The sequence below is a fragment of the Haliotis cracherodii genome, unplaced genomic scaffold (genome assembly GCF_022045235.1).
Source record: "Haliotis cracherodii isolate W230 unplaced genomic scaffold, xgHalCrac1.p SCAF_1, whole genome shotgun sequence".
In the NCBI taxonomy this organism is placed as follows: domain Eukaryota; kingdom Metazoa; phylum Mollusca; class Gastropoda; order Lepetellida; family Haliotidae; genus Haliotis; species Haliotis cracherodii.
The window spans coordinates 12,366,565-12,384,135 of record NW_027266264.1 but is presented as its reverse complement, the minus strand read 5'-3'; the positions used below and the strand labels follow the sequence as shown (position 1 = coordinate 12,384,135).

Here is a 17,571-nt window from a genome sequence, read left to right as displayed (position 1 = left end):
GATAACTTTAGAGATACAATGAACACTTTTTATAACCAGACAGTGTAATTACATGATTAATTTCAGTACGGATTTGTTGGCATGGTATTTCCGGTGTTACACGTTCAAAGTACTGTCTTCATGGTCTTTGTGTTGGGGGAAAAAACATCAAAAGTCTTCAACCCTGTGTATAAGATGACCCCCCTGACAGCCCCCTAATTCTAGGTATGAATCAGTTGCCTTATACACAGCGATATACGGTACTACTATTATCCTGATACTTGGTAGTTTTTGCATCGGAAGAAGTTGCCTTGACTATAAAGTGTCTGCATTTTTTGGGCAAGTACTTGCAAACTCTAAACCATTTATAACTGAGAGCATTCAGGGGATGGAGCACAGTTCCCAGCAGCCCATGTTCGTTATGCATGCCGCATAATATGGATTGGGTAGACAAATAGTGTGACCTGGCTGATTGTGTGTCATGGTGCCCAAATGAAGTGGATTATTGCTTATGCTGTCAAGCACTGATTTGTCTGACCATTGCCAAGACATGTATCTGTACTGGAATATTGCTGACTGTGGCATATAACAAATCCTTCATTCACTCAACTCAGTTACTGACTAGAATGGATAAAAAAATACAAATAAATATGTGCAAATGTCAAATCTTTATTTATTTTTTCCCCTGAAGTCTGTGCATTACATGTGCACAATACTTGCATTTTCTTGAAGTGCAAATAAAACTGATGTATACCAAACAACATTGCAACAGTAATACATATTGCAACTATCATGAGTAACTCCGAGCACAACTGTGACATGACTTAGATGAAGTGTGTGAAACCGAGCTCATTTTGATGTTTTCCAAGAGGCCGTATACAGGCAGTCTTCTCTAAATATACTAAGTAGGTTTCTATACCTAAAGAACAGATTGCTAAAGAACAGATTTAATGTTAAATCCAGGTAATTCTGTAACTTTTATCACTTTATAATATTACATATATATTTGTGATCAAATTGTATTTAACATCAATCAAGACCGGACATTGGATGTAATTTTATACAGCTACAATGTAAATAATGCTGAGCCTAGACAACTTTCAAAAGACAAAGGATTTATCCTTATTATGGTATAAGCAAACAATGCCTTCAAATACATCACTGCCCATATCGTGTATTTTGGCTGACATCACACTATAAATCCTCTTCACTGTCATCTATCCATAATAAGTTATGCAATTAATAGTAGTCTAGTGAGTTATATTCACATGAGTTGCAGAGTCTAGTGAGTTATATTCACATGAGTTGCAGCTGAAGAGGATCTGTTTATCTTAGATATAAAGTTGCTTGGTGGTAAACGTTTGTTTGTGGGAGCAAGATGGCATCGTCTTCTACGTGTGAGAGATGTGGCCATTTAAAGATGGCTAGGGACCCTCACTGTTCCTGTTGGAAGTGCAGATATTCAAGATGCACTGATCATGTTAGATGCTCTCAGTTTGCTTCTCTCCCGCACGACACTTTCTGCAAGATTGTGGAAGCATGGAAGAGGGCAAAAAGGAGGGAAGCAGCCAAGAAGATGGTTGATGGGTTGGACTAGCTCTCTCCAGTCAACGAGAAGTTTTTGTTCCAGACTGCAGGAGGTCAGGCCCCAGGCCTGCCACACCATCTAATGTTCCACCTCCGTCAGCCACTTCTCTTCTGTCGACGAGCATGTTTGAAGATATGATGAAAAACAGGAGAACATGCAGGCAATGTTAAAAGAGAGATTTCAAGCAATTTCAGCAGAAATGGCTTCCATTAGGAAGGAGCAGCATGCACCTGAGCAGGCTGAGAAAACTACCCCGGCCAAGAGTCCAGTAAGGGGAAGCCAGTATCATGGCTGGGTGACTTGGACCATGAGCACCGTTTGATGTTGGAGTGCCAGATTGTTGTTGGGCTTGGATTCGTCTCCCCACAAATCCAGGGGGACAGTTAACGCGGACACCACAGTCACCAAGATGGCCACCAAGATGACAGCATGGAGCACAAAGAAGCAGCCCGATAGTGCATTGGAAATAAGCTCATGCCATGATTTCGGATCTTGATATGGCGTCCAGTAAGCCCATCAGACAGGTCAGGAGACCATACAGTATTATGCACAGGATTCCATGTGCAACATGTGGCAACCATCATTTATTCAGTCTTGGTTCTTGAATGAGAGCTGGACACCTATGGCTTCTTATTACGGTATGTGCAAACATCTATGGACAAGTTATTATCATCAATTGCTTGGTCCCATAAAGCTCCAATTGAGAATATTTTTGACATAACTGTATTCAAAGTCCACAGAAGCTCAAAATCTGATAGATGTGATGAAAATTCACTAATCTGAGAATGTGAAACATTAGGAAAAACTTTCACAAGCCTACATAATGTAACAAAACAATGAAATATCAAAACTACCATTGCTTTTGAATGTTGTCTGCCATTTTATTTTGTTTAAACAATCCAAAATAAATTAACTTTTAAGAGCCAACAAACACTGTTACACCACATGAACCAGATGTGATGATAACAAGTCACAACATTGATAAAACACACACTTCAATGGAGATGCACACAACACTGTTGTATACATGGACGGATTCACTGAGTAATACTGATATCTAAAGATATGTTTGTATCTTCTTAGTACTAAGATAGATAAAAAATGTTATAGGTGATAATAAATTTTAACACTGGAGCATGGATATTAATGCATGCAAAATATTTGGATAAGTGTTCCATACCTACAAATTCACTTTAACTTAACAACCCTAATTATTTTTGCCTCAAATGTATCATAGTGCAATGTCAACTGTCATTAAATCACAGCATTTATTGCACACAACTATACACAAAGAAAAACACTTTACTGAATTCCTATTGATTATTATTTTACTGTATTACACCGAAAGCTGCAGCCAAAAAAGGACTACATGCAAATCACATGCTATATTGCAATTTTAAATGTTTAATGCTTGCCTGAAGGTCAGTATCAATATCTTAAACAGAAAATTCCATTAAAGAAAACAAAAACATAAATCATATCCAGCATGATTAAAAAAATGGACTTTAATTTACAGAATGCATAAAAACACACAAAAACAGGATTTTGCCTATCGGGGAACTTGTCCGCAAATTGTAACCTAAAGATTTCCAATTCAAAGCAATTACATTGTTATGCTCTGTCATAAATACAAAATAGTCAATGACTCTAATCCTCACAATACATTTTGATGTGTTACTTCTTTATCTGACAAGGTCCATAAGAAGACTCAAGGGAAGTCGAGCGTTCAATTTTTTTATGAAAATATTTTTAGGATACTCTTTGCTAAAATTTTGGGTCAAAAATAAAAGGAGACTTCACTTGCTTATGGGGAACACTAAATGCAAGACATCTCCATATAAAAGATTATGTGATGATTTTTCTGTCATCAAAACTGACCATAATATTATTCACGTCTGATTATATTCTGACTTCACACAACTTCAAACAATACACAATTATATAGTAAAATAGGATCAGAAATGTATCATCACATAAATTATGTATAAATAAAAAAGAATATCGGCAAAATAATTTTGATCTCTGCTTAACAAAATTATATAAATTTCAACACAGTTACAATCTAGAACAATCACAGAAAAAGACTAAAAGTATTACAATCATTTCATTTGATACAATGAAGTGTGAATTCAATTTCTAGCCAAATAAATCTTAGTTGATAATGTTAAAAAAAATTAGATACTGAAGGTTGGAAAGAAAATGCTGACCCTGATACTGGTATGGTAAAGAAACAATGTATAAACATATAAACATTGCAGTATGTACAATAACAATGACTCAATGGTATATACATTGATAACAATGACTTGAGCAATCCAACAGCAAATCATCAATCTCTATACATTGCAAACACCTTACATGGTATTCATAAATATTTTTATAATCATAAATATACACTGAATACTGATCAGTATTTGCTAACAAAATGTTTCTGAAATGTATATTGTACTATATGAACATCACTCCTGTTGTTTCAGTAATTATAACCTCTTGAGCAAATAATCAGGCACATTACACTAATGTCTCTCAAAGTTTGGCTATTTCAAGCATGGCATAGAAATAATATAAACCTACAACCTCCAAACTTTTATCTGCATATTTCTGTCTGCACTGAAGAAGTCATTGGAAAGACTAAAATGAGAAACCAAATCCAAAAAATAAAGCGTCATAAACCCATACAGCGAAATCCAGTTATAGGTAATGTATTTGTACCGAGGCAGATGATACTAAATACTGCAATAGATCAGTTGGTTCACCATGAAAGAGAATGACCTGTTGTGACACACAACATGCATTGTAAAGATGATGTACATACATCAGAATACTTTTGGCCTATGTATGCTGACATTCAATATCAGACAGTGAATACTGTGCTTTGGTTAACAAAATATGTTGAGACAAGGGTGATAATGCTGTCATGTAACTACAAAACATCAACCTGTGCATAAAGAGTGAGTTGGAATGAGAAGAATTTGTTACCACTTTTGAATCATTCTTTCTTAAATGGTACCTTACACAGGTAAAATATGAACTGCTGCAATTCAAAGATTCTGATATTTCCATCTGAATACCACCATGTGTTTGTTAACTGATGACTAACAGCATTCCATTTATAGAAGACTAATTTAAAAAACAAACTTGTATCCCAGACAAAAGTTTTGTGGTTGTATTTCACTTACGCTTAGATACCTGCCATGAACAGTCTTGTGTTCAAGATTTCAATTGTAATAATACTGACTTGATATAGTCACACAAAGTATGCATTCATTCTATGTCAACTGGTATGTGTACTGGCTTGAGGAGAAATCATTTAGCAATTGGTGGTAGAAACTTCCCTGCTTCATCCACATTATTATCATGCGGCTGGTCTTTACTTTCTTCCACGCCACTGTCTTGATGGTGAATCTTTTCTGACTGTGTTAACTTCTCTACACCTGCATCCTGTGATGGCTGCTTGTCATTTGATTGGATCTTATTTGCTTTCTCAGAAGGGTCTTCAGAGGGCTCCTGATCTTCCTTCTTTGTACCGGGATCTAATTAACAAAAATGTTATGTATTTGAATGATAACACGCCATTGTGAAAATTCAAGTTATTTCAAATCTGAAAATAATTCTAAACAATCTCATTGCTGGTCATGAGTTCAAATCCGAGCTTTGCCCCGTTTATCATACTTTGTTTGTCAGTGTTACTACCTTTGATCAAGGGTTCACCAAAGTACCAAATAAGAAAACATACAACTTTATGGATAACGACTTCTGGTTTATTGCATTGTGTGACATTTGGTGTAGATTCGTACACTGCTATCATTGTAACAGTGAAAATTGTTCGATAGGCATTACTTAGAAGTTGACTGATGACAAGGTGGACACAATTTTATGGATAACAATAAGTTGTAATCCATAAAATTGTGTCTACCTTCTAGAATGCAATCAAACAGACAGTATCAAATGTCTATAATCTGCATAACTTAGGAATTTTATGCCAAATTTAGCTGATATTCTGAATATGATTGAAATACAGTAAATTATGTTTATAACGAACACACTTATAACGAACTGACAGCTATAACAAACTTTTTTCTGGTCCTGTCCATTTGCTGTATATATGCTTATAACAAACTATGGTTATAACAAACCATAATAAGTGGTCCCCTTGAGTTTGTTATAACCGTAGTTTACTGTACTCTACAAAGGAATCATAAGCCTCAACTCATTCACTCTAAACCATCAAGAGAGGAAAAAATCCTGAAGCTTATCAGTACAAAACATCCTTCATACAAATGAGAAACAAACTGCTGTCATCAAGCCCGACATGAGAATTCCAGGTCAGAATAGGCCCCCAGTTACCCCCCAGGTATGACAAAATTGGTCACACTGACTGCCAAACATGAATACAATCTGTGCGAAAAGTGAACTGGTATTTATTGTCTGTTGGCATTATTTTTAGAACATACCAGTATTACTATATGGGCTATTATTAGGTAGGCATGCTAAACAAAAAATTATTCTAAGAATACTTCTAATTCTGATAGTAGTACTTTGATGCATGAAAACGATGCCGCAGGGAGGTAATGGTATTACCGGTATCTGATGTTAGATATTACTTGGGTCCTGGGCTGCCTGAGATTAACTGCTGTATATCTAAATCAAGGGGTCTTTCTGACTTATTTTTAACACTGGGCTAATGACAAGGACCCCTTTACTTTTGCTCTTAATTTCAAACATTGGTGCAGGGTAATACCAACACAGTTGTTCAAGATGTCAAAGATTACTACTCACCCTTGCCTGTTTCTTCGTGTGTTTGCTCTGCAGAGGCCCCAACTGGTGGAACTCTCTCTCGTGCCTTGGCACTGCGTTTCTCCTTTAGTGACATCTTCCACTCATCTACCTTTGTCTTCTCTGAATGCAAAAAGCATAGTGTTCACTTATTACTCTACATATCTTTGTGTCATAAGACACCTGAATGTTCTTGTGCAATGTGTGGAAAGAAACACAAGGATAGACAAGTTAAATGTGAGAGAAACCCCAATGGGCTAATTTCAAGAAGCCTTAAAAAACACAGAATAAATACAAAAGCACAATGTACTTAAAAAACAAAATATCCAACAAAATATATATGTTATTGTTGCCTACCTCTAACGCAAAATCAAACTGAATGGATCACAGTCAATCATTTCATAGGCTCTCTCATCAGTTTCTATAAATAATGTCTTTGTGTCAGTGACATTGTATCAACAAATAAATATGAAAGACAACATGACTACTTCCTTACAAAAATTATCATAAACTTACATGGATCTCAACAAATAGCTAATGTATTTTCTGGATATTCATACCTTTCACAGGTGGTTGAGCAGGAACCTTGTAGGGATCGGGCTGTTGTCCCTCACTTCCAGGAGATGTGTGGCGTTTGTGCTGTCCTTTCAGAACCCTGTCTTTCCGGTGAACCAGCCCTTCCTTGATCCAGTCATGATGCAGAGCTTCATCTGATGTCATTCGCACTGATGGATCCCATCTGATATCAGGAAATGATTTAGTAAACTAGTTTACCTTTCTCTGGGCACTAATAATCTGATTCAACCATACATATATTGAAGAAACACTAAATTAGTTTTATTCATTACAAAGTCAGATTTTTCTAAAAGAACACACTTCAGTAAGGTTGATCAGTAAAGTCTCCACAACTATCAAAACATGAACACACCATAGATTCTTTATAACAAATCAAAATTTCCAATAAATGACAGATGTTTATATATAAATTGAACTAACTCTATGCATCTTCTTATAAAGTCCAGGAAGCTAGCATCACTAGTTTTGATTGCTTGCTGTAGATCCTTGGATGCCACTCTCCTCTTCTTGCCTTTACTATTGGTAAGACATCGGGGATTACCCTTAGAATCTGAAACAAATCAGGAAGTATTGCATGGATGTTTCTTCATTAGTATCTTCTGTTTCTCTATGTATACACTTCTATATACTTATCCCACTGTAATGCAACATATTGATGTTCAAGTCTTTATTTCAGAAATACTGAAAGGCCACAGGTCCATTGTACAAATCTATAAATTCAATATATTATATCACCAAATATTTTCTATACTTCAGTTTATTGTCATGTTGATTGTCATGACCGATAATAGCATGCGCTATAAGATTATATCAGTCTTTGGTACTAGATTAAACAGAATCAATACACTGCTGCCATATACCTTATCCAGTAGCATGTTCAGTTATACCTACCAAAGAAGAGCCTTCTCCTAGTTGCCTGGTCTAGGACATTCTGAGGTGGGAGTCCCAACACCTCCATGATGCAGGCTAACTGCTCTACCTCATTCTCCCCAGGGAACAAAGGGTAGCCTGTGTACAACTCAGCCAGGATGCAACCAAAACTCCACATGTCGATTGGCATGGAGTAGGGCAAACCTAGTATCACCTCTGGAGACCGGTAGAATCTGCTCTGTATATATGTGTACACTGGAACAGAGAGATTGTGTTACATTCTAACTTTGAAAAAAAAAATCACAGCCCATTTTACATCTATGATACATACATTTGATTGAGATATCCTAAGGACCAGTGGTTACCACAACAATTATTGAACAGTTTATAACATCAAGATAGCTGGAATATTGCTGAGTATGGCGTTAAACAACAAACAAAAACAAACAAAACATATAACACCAAGGTTTTTAACAAAAGAAATATGTCATGTTCCCTCACCTCTTTGATGCTCATAGCAGCTAGAACCAAAATCTATAACCTTTATTGAACTTTGACCCCTTTGTCGTAACAAGATGTTTTCCTAAAAGAGAAACAAACAGGTTATATTTTATCTTAACAAAGATGGGGAGTGGTAATGTTATACCATGTTATTATGCAATAGGCATTGTTCTTTTTTGAGTTGAAAGATTGCTCATAGTTGCATCTTAATAATGAGGTGGATCCTGTTGTATGCCCTCATTAACAAGATGAAATAATGAGACTATGGGAATAATCCTTATGAGAGACAATAATGTGTGTTGCTCACATATTCTATCAGAAAAGAAGAGAAACTTACTGGTTTTAAATCACAGTGGATTATCCGTTCCCTTTGGAGAACTTTGAGACACTGAAGTAGGGAGAAGGCAAACCTCCTGATAAGTGCAATACTAAATCCCTGGAAGTTATTCTTCTTGATCAACTCATAGAGATTCATTCTGAAATTATAAAGCACATACATTTTTATGCATAGGAAACAGCAAAAAAAGCATTATATATCTGATATCTTTAGTCATTAAAGAAATTAATGTATACAACCTACTTCCAGAGTAAAGATTTAAAAGTATTTTAGCCACCATTTTATTCCACCTTGCCATAAACATTACCAGCACATAAGTAATGAAACATACTTCAGGTAAAATGAAATGTGCCCTAAGTAAAGCATGATGAGGTTACCATTATTGAACTAACATTTTCACTAAAATTTGAAGATTTATTAAATATGATTATGAATTGCCTTAACATCACTGTTTCTGGACCATCATTGCTGTTTCATTGGTTCAGCTCAAATTCAACAAGTAAAATGGATGAGCATTCATTTTTATGGTTTAAACTTAGAAAACCTTTAAATCTAATTGTAAGTCATTACTGGTGAAGTTTATCTATATAATTCTGAGGCATATAGACACATTTACAAAGTGTGAGTAATTTCTAGTACTTGATCAAAATATCTTCCTACCCCATGAGTTCGAATGTGATACAGAGATGGTTTCTGAAGTAGAAGTACTCCAACATGTGAATGATGTTGTACTGGTTGTCCTTGTCCTTGCGCCGTAAAGCATCCAGAATCTTCACCTCTACCAATGCCTGGTGATGGAACCTGTACCAACACACATTTGTCATGAGCCCTGTATAACCTTCACATTACATTTTACAGTGAGATTTACATCACATAAAACCTTACAACATTATGTAATGAGCAAAACAGTATCTTTTTTTTATATTGATTTAACAACTCAAACATGTTACCGGATAATTGGTTGTTTTTATCACTTTAATATAAATATGTTTAAAATGACTGATAAGTATGATAAGTATAAAGTTATAAGATGGGGATATATTATAAAGGGTAGTGTTGGAAAAAATGTAGAAAAACAAATAAATTACTAAACTAACACTTAAAAAAACACCATGCAAGGAACTGATATACAGAAACTGTAATATATTGCGGGGAAAAGGTTTTGTTATGGCTCTCCTTAAAAACTACACAAAGAAATTCCTCTCTTTCATTTGATTTAAAACAAAGTAATTAAATCACTACCTCTTCTTATTGCGAATTATTTTGACTGCAACCATTTGGTCTGTTTTGTGGTCATAACATTTGACGACTTGACCAAAGGATCCTTTTCCCAACACTTCTAGCATTTCATAGCGAAACACCAAATGATCATGCAGCACCTGACAAAGCAAACATAGACAAGCCAAGCATAAGCAAAGAGAAGGTTGAGGGAGATACGCAGGGAAAAGGATTAGTCACTCATTTCTAAATGAGCTCAGGCAATAGACAGATGAATCTAAAGTAGGGCACTGCAAGGTGTAAGTAATACAATCTGCACAGATATTTTCAAATGTTTTTTTCTGATAGCAAAGGTGTCATCAATCTTCAAACATCAACTTTGCAGAATGTATGTCAGAGACAGAACATGATAGGAAAGCCATACAAACAGAGAGCTGAAAATAAGCAGAAAGGCCATAAGCTGACAACATATGGGGTTGTTTAATGAAGGGAAAAGTAGGAAGCAGAAATCAATATGTAGACAGAGAGGCCTGTATGTGCAAGGGATGATGTGCTGTTTACTGGCAATAGTCACAATGAGTGATGTATTATTAATCCAAGTGATTACACTGATGAAAAACTTCAAAGGCATACTCAACGTTAACATTTTCGTTTGTGCTCATCAATGAGTAAAATATGATCAAGATAGATAAGAAAGCACTTCAAGCCCTACACATTACATATCATAGGAAATTAAACAAAATGGTCATCATACATGTGATATTCATCTCATAAATTTGAGGATGAGAGTATCCTCAAATGTGAGGAGTGGTAATAGAGCACAACTTTGAATATTCACTGCTTTGTAAAAGTTCAGCTATTCCTCTCTGGAAATGGTTAATTTAATTTCACTTTTGAGGGTATCACATGTAAGATTTATTACAAGAAGCTGCAGTCTACATGGCAGGCAAATCAGGCTTGATTGTGACACCAGTGATTACCTCTTCTTGTTTCTGATAATTTTTACAGCAAACTCTTTTCGAATCTTGTGGTCAAATACCAGGACAACCTGACCAAAAGATCCCTTCCCAATCACTTCCATTATCTCATAGCGAAAAGCTAGATGGTCACCTATAACCTTTGTTGCACAGAAAATAAAAAAATATTAATGTTGATGTGATCAGATCCACTGGAATTCTGTTGTTTTACACCAATGCAATGAATTACATGGTCTCAAAATAGATCTGATTCCATTTTGGTTAAACAGTGAGGACGATCTGAAAGATGCACATCGTTAAACACAACTTAGTCATTTTACATGATTGAGGATACCTATATAGTATAATTAGATGACTCACTACTAAACAACACTGTCCAACAACTGGTATTGATGTAATGATAAATCAACCAATTTGCATTTCTATACAATAAAAATATGAAAATCTCCAGTCACAAGCCAGAACTCAGACACTAATTAAAGGTTCAGCTACTTAAACAGTGATATTAAGAATACACTCAAATTACCATGTTCATGATTGAGCTTAATCTTCGTCATGAAAAACAAAACAAATGCCAAAACAAAGTATCAATATCACTAACCTGTGCAATATTGATACAAAATCACGATAATATGAGACCAAATATTTTGATAATAAGTTAACAACAATCATTTCATCTTTCTCTAATATGGATACTTCCACTTCACTGATTACTTTGATGTACACCATACCACATTCAGATGTTAATGATCTATCAATAAATATCAGTTTTGGTTGTGACTTTCATAACTACACCATTGTAAGGATAATGTAAGTTATTGAACACTGAACCAAAGCTACACAAATAGCAAATGTAACGCCATCCAAACAGTGACAATAATTGTAGGTCTGTTCCACACCATTGGTCATCTGATAGCATGGATTGTTGTTAGTCACAGGAACCCAAAGGTGGTCCAAATCACGTTACAACAGGTATGCATTAGAGCTCTGTGCATGGTGTCTTGTTTCATTTCGGGACAATATGGCACTCAAGGTCTTATATCATGAAACACATACATTAACACATTTGACTCAAGTTACAAAATCTAGGACAGCCCTCTAAACCTCTGACTGTTTGCCATTATCATTATTGTAGAATAAAAACATATTTTTTCATCATAAAATATATATACATATCATAGTATCATTTATGGAATATTTGTTGCTCACCTTTATATTACTTACAAAAAAACTGATGAATAGCTAACAGAAAACTGATCCACTGATTTAACAAAATGAATTTGTGAGAATTCATAACTTATGACTATTATCCTGTACATTGTTTTAACCGTGTTAACAATGAAATTAATAAATTTAACTAATTTAACAGAAAATACAATGTCTGTATTTTTTTTAAGATCTTTCACAGATCTCACAACAATGATAATGTATGTCTTAGGCAATTGTATAGACATGTTACAGTAGTTCACAGTGCTGCATTCATGCAAACTGACATAGTTTGCACAATTGGCAATTGTAAGACAAAGAGTGCATAAATTAAGGCCTGGGTCCCCAGTCTGTACCTAAAACTTAAGTCAACCAGCCCCAAATTGTGCTCATCCATCTTTTTTTCAGTACATTTTAATCTTAACATGTGGGCTGTCATAACCTTAGCTTACGAGACCAAAATTAATTATATTAGGCAGTGGATAAGTTGCAAACAGAGACTGTGCATTTTGTCTATCATCAAATTACCATATCCTGAATTGCAGATTTATGAATCAATGATACTGATCTGATGACTCTAAAGACATGTAGCCACCTCCATTTAACAACAATCTCATTTTAGGCAAAATGTAATGAATGCCTACCTTGATGTATGATCCATTGTCATCATCATAACCATTGTTCTGAGCCCCACCAGGGATTCCTTCAATCTTTTTGGCTTCTAGGCCCAAGAACCAAACCTCAGGATAATCCAAAATTTCTGTTTGTTCAAACTGCGAAAGTTTACTCCTGTATAATTTGAGTGCCTCTGAAATAACAAGAACATTGACACTTGATACAAATTACCTTTTGATACATTTTTGCATTATCTTACAATAATGTCAGTAGTATTCACAGAAATATGGAACTTATAGAAAGAATAGTTTGTATTCTAAAATAAAACACTATGATATGAGAGACTGCTCCTTCATAAGTATCTCATATCATGCAATCATGGTCATTCAGTTGGGGAAGTAAACTACGAAACTGAAATAGTTACATGTTGTAAAATATTTTTCAATACCCCAATAGCCAATACATCAAAATAGACATTAAATAAATAAAAACTAAATATATGTAGTTTTTGTAGGACTGATGTCTGGACTCCCTGATATGCCATCACAACAATATGCCAACAGTGATGCGATGATCAGGTTAAGTAGTAAAACATAAACCAAAGAGTCACTACATTCACATAATATTTTACAGGTTCTGCAACCTACCAGCAGGAGTCATGGGGATCTTGTTGCCATACTGGTCTCTCTTGGTCCTCTCTCCTGTGAAGGATGAAGCCCCTGACACCCCATCTGTCTGTTTGAGCTGGGGCAGGGTATTGTTGTTTTGTTCTGTGACATGTTCTTGGTGGTGCTTGTGGCTGTGGCCATGCCGATCAGTGTTCAGGTGAGGTAATGTGGTGGTAGGTGCCACCGATGACACAGCCTTTGCCTACAATGTAAAAATTTGTTTGTTGTAATTATGAAAGTGGAAGAGTGGTTACCACTTATCCTGTACAATAATTTTAAAATCAGTGGACATTACTCCAAGTACTTTACCCATGAAGTAAACTATATATGTGGCATCAATTACCTCTTATTGGCAATAGAGGCAAATAAACATTCATAATATATATTGTACCTACCTCCAAGTTATAGTGAGAATTCTTGACCCTGCTAGAGTTGGTCCCTTGTTTTTGGGTGGAGGTAAGAGAAATCTGGGTGGCATAGCGGCTTTCTCCATTCACACGGTGGGACCTGTGGAGACTGCCCTGTTGGGGACTCTGAAAACAAAGGCCACCATCATATCAAAGAAATTGTTTGCAAAGATCATGATATAACTGTCACTTATGAATACACAGAGTCAAAGGTTGAAGTTTATGTGTTATTCTGTCAATGCTAAAAGAGCACACAGGGAGAATTGTAGACTGTTGACTACAGACCTCTGTAGCATCACTAATAGTTGTAAAAAGATACTTACCATGAATTATCATGCTGTCTTTACAACACATTGTAAGTGTGTAATGTTTTCACCTACCTTTACTAAACCAAAACTCTTACACACAACTAGCAGAAAAGTTACAGCTAGCCATCTCAGTCAATTTCAATATATTTCAGTAATGAAACAATGGCTATTATTTATGCTTTACAATTACTCTTCTACTGTTTGTTAACGAAAGTTTTAACAATTAATAGCAGCTGATAGTTGGATATGAGACAGTAAGTACCACTGTCATAACAAGATGACATGGACTGATAACTCAGTTGTTGTAAGAGGTTATTACTAATTGTAGATTCTATTTACCATTCCAAAGTAACCAGGGAAACAAGTTCTGCCCTGCCTAGAAGTGCCACAAACTGAGCACTGTTCCCTTGGGGTGGAGACATTTGAAACTTGTCGACAGTATTCTCTGCTGCTTTCATTCCTAGTCAAGGAGTGCTCACCAAAATATGTACCGTTACTTCTTTCAAGAAATAACACAGGGGTATCATTTCTCTTAAAACTGGTCACTTTCTTTGGTATTTGAGAGATACCATGACTGTGTGGACTTTTTGTAAGCCAAGCATTTCCACTGTTTTGAGTTGAACTCTTATGACCAAGCTGCTTAATTGGTATATTTGTTTGTTTACATTGATACACTTGTCTTGACTTGCTCTCCGTACGAAAGAGTCCAGGATTCTGATAAATGAATGATTGTTTGATGTTAGTGCTGTGTATAGAACTAGCACTTGGAAATTGAAAATCCAACTTATTAAAAGTACCTTGACTAGATCCACTTTGCACAAAACCATTACTGGTATCTGAATGTTTCAGAGGTCTGTGTATCAACTTTTCTTCAATGTTTCTTGTATGCTGAAAGCCACTTTGATATGGGTCAGATACATTTCCATCTAAAGCCCATGGAGCTCCTAAAGGTTGGTAACAGCTTTCAGAGGCTCTTTTGCTCTGTCTTGATGATAACATACCATTCTTGAATGCTACAATGTCTTTTTGATTATTAGGTATTTGCAGAGGTCTGCACAGGCTTGCATTGTACAACTGACCGCATTGTGCATTGTATTGAGGTTTGATGGTCATTGGCATATCTGGAAGGGCCATATGGGGATTGAATGGTCCTGTACTTTGAGGAACAGGGGGAATGCAGGATACAGCAAACCACATTATGACCACTGGTTATAATCGAAGAAACTGTCACCTCAAACCTGTTTCAGTATGTAAACACTCTTTACATGTGTACGGAAACACATCACATGAAAATCACCTTCAGTGTTTCAACACAGAATTTCAGGATGTAATAATTCATGATTCTTTTGGTTGAAAGTTTGCTTTTTCAGAATATCCTCTTTATACACAATGATGGATTCCTCAAAAGTCCTTTATGAAATTCATGTTTCAGTGGAATGTCAGTTCTATATAAACAAAGTCATAAGTCCTTCGACAATCGAGACAGATGTCCAGTCAGATAGCTGAGACAAACACCTTTTCCTCTGACATATTCTGAAGCCATTAGTGATATATATATATGTTGGGAAGATTACCCAAGGCATGATACATGATCTTGTCTTGAAATGCCTGTAGTAGCCATCAGCTAGTAGCCAGAAGCATTTTCTAATGTGATCATTTAGAATACCAGATTCATTAGGTCAGGAAGTGAGATGAAACTCACCATCAGACCCCAAGCTCTGTAAACATGATGGACTGGACCAGAACAGGAGTGCATCACATGATCTGTCAGCCTAATTAGGCTTAATAATGAGGCAGGTTTGGTAGAAGATACTATTAGCCTCCCTGAGGCCAGTCAAGACTGGTGTCAACCTATGTGTTACATGTTGTATCACATGTGTGCAGTATCGTATTAACAGACAAACTAACACATGTGATCAGCCCTGATAATGGAGATTTGTAGGTATGTGTCAGATTATATAAGCTATTAAGCTTGTCAGAATAAGTTATCTGATGATGCTATAAATGATAATAGATCTCTGTGCACTCATTAACTTAGAATTAAAATTTGACATATGACCTATATAAACTATTTTTGCTATTGGAATAACGTTTTATACATGTTATTAATTTATATACTTCCAATATAAATATCATAATAACAAAATGTGATTATGTGATTATTTCTTCTGTTCTAAATACATTGATCTCTCCAGAAATGATAAAGATAATGCCAAACTCAACAATTTCAAGGACAACAAAGTGCCAATAATGACAATAAATTAATTTGAAAGGATATTGAATCATAAAATTTGTAACAAAATGATAAAAAGACCCCCCAAGTCTCGTATCTATTTGCAGTAGTGTAACTCAAGTGGTCTGAGAAGGAGTTGCTTCCTCCTTAAGAATCCTGACTACCACATATATATAGACACTTGCTATAAGCCATAATAGTTCCAAAAGCATCAAAGTTACTGCTTATACATGCCCCCAAACTCAAGTAGTATCTAAAACAAAATTACTTTTTAAGATACAATCCATAACAATAAGGATCTTCCCTTGTTTGTCTTAGCTTCATCACCCTACTTTGTAGGACACACATGGCTACTATGTAAAACCTTGCTAAATTTATGGTCATCTTGAGAAGTTAAAAATAGGTTGCTTGGAACATTTATATTAAAAGAAATCATGAATGTCCACTGCACACATTATTGTAAAACACATACAACATCAATTCACTTCATGATGATGCAACTCCATGGATAAACCATTGAAAATCACTTAGCATCCGTTAGTGAATCTGTATTCCATCCCAGTAAATTGCGACAGAAGTATGTTTTCCAATCCAGCTGGAACATTTGATGAATGCACAGTTTCTGTTACGCCATGTGAACGCCGACAATAAAAAAGAAACATCATTCAATAACCTCCATCCCTGATGTTACACATTTACAAATCCACCAATCTAAATTTCCCTTGTAGAAAATAGTTAGAAAGTCACTCAGATGTTTCCCAAAGTTCGATGTTTTCTTTCACCCTAACATCCCACCCCAAGGAAAGTAAGGTCCAGTGCAGCAGCCGAAAGTGTAAGAAGTGTGTTGGGATTACTTCCAGTACCCTCAACCTGTCGAAATGAGGCTTTGTCAGAAGGTGAGGAACTTATATATACAGAATTCACGTGCAGTAAACATCCTACTTTTCATATTCATAAACATCTTTTCCCCTGAATTTAATCAGCCTATAATCATTTTCATGTCTTATTTTAGGTCTCCTTAAGCTCTTTATCACCAGAGTAAAAATACATATGTATAAGTACGAGAGAACATGCTCATAAAATTTGTAGCTAAGATAAAAACAAGGGGGAAAAAAGATGTTTTACATCTATGCAAGAAAACACAAGGCTTACGATGGGATGGGAAAAGATTAGTGGGATAATTTGGGCAACATATCAAGTTATTTCTACTCATGTGCAGCCAATTGCAATAATGAGTTGATACAAGTACACAAAACAGGCAGCTCTAGTGCTACTTTCTGTACTGCTGTGCCCCTCCACAATTTACAACCTC

The 17,571-nt window shown here is 35.7% G+C and overlaps 1 protein-coding gene across 3 annotated transcripts in view; it reads right to left on the bottom strand.

Annotated features, from left to right (window-relative positions):
- Positions 1-667: 667 nt before the first annotated feature.
- Positions 668-17,571, bottom strand: part of LOC139472774 (dual specificity tyrosine-phosphorylation-regulated kinase 4-like) — a 38,199-nt gene continuing 21,295 nt past the window's right edge. Inside the window, exons 1-13 of one of the 3 annotated variants that reach the window (XM_071255245.1) lie at positions 14,366-17,123; positions 13,707-13,844; positions 13,291-13,513; positions 12,673-12,836; positions 10,826-10,962; positions 9,288-9,428; positions 8,628-8,766; positions 8,291-8,372; positions 7,811-8,044; positions 7,340-7,469; positions 6,904-7,082; positions 6,347-6,466; positions 668-5,100 (exon numbers count right to left, since the gene is read on the bottom strand). In XM_071255245.1, coding sequence (XP_071111346.1) covers positions 4,874-5,100; positions 6,347-6,466; positions 6,904-7,082; positions 7,340-7,469; positions 7,811-8,044; positions 8,291-8,372; positions 8,628-8,766; positions 9,288-9,428; positions 10,826-10,962; positions 12,673-12,836; positions 13,291-13,513; positions 13,707-13,844; positions 14,366-15,223 — 2,772 coding nt within the window. In that variant the 5' untranslated portion in view covers positions 15,224-17,123 and the 3' untranslated portion in view covers positions 668-4,873. Of the gene's footprint in view, positions 5,101-6,346; positions 6,467-6,903; positions 7,083-7,339; positions 7,470-7,810; positions 8,045-8,290; positions 8,373-8,627; positions 8,767-9,287; positions 9,429-9,869; positions 10,007-10,825; positions 10,963-12,672; positions 12,837-13,290; positions 13,514-13,706; positions 13,845-14,365; positions 17,124-17,571 lie in introns of those variants that run through there. The other 2 variants (XM_071255253.1, XM_071255260.1) reach the window with 2 other exon arrangements.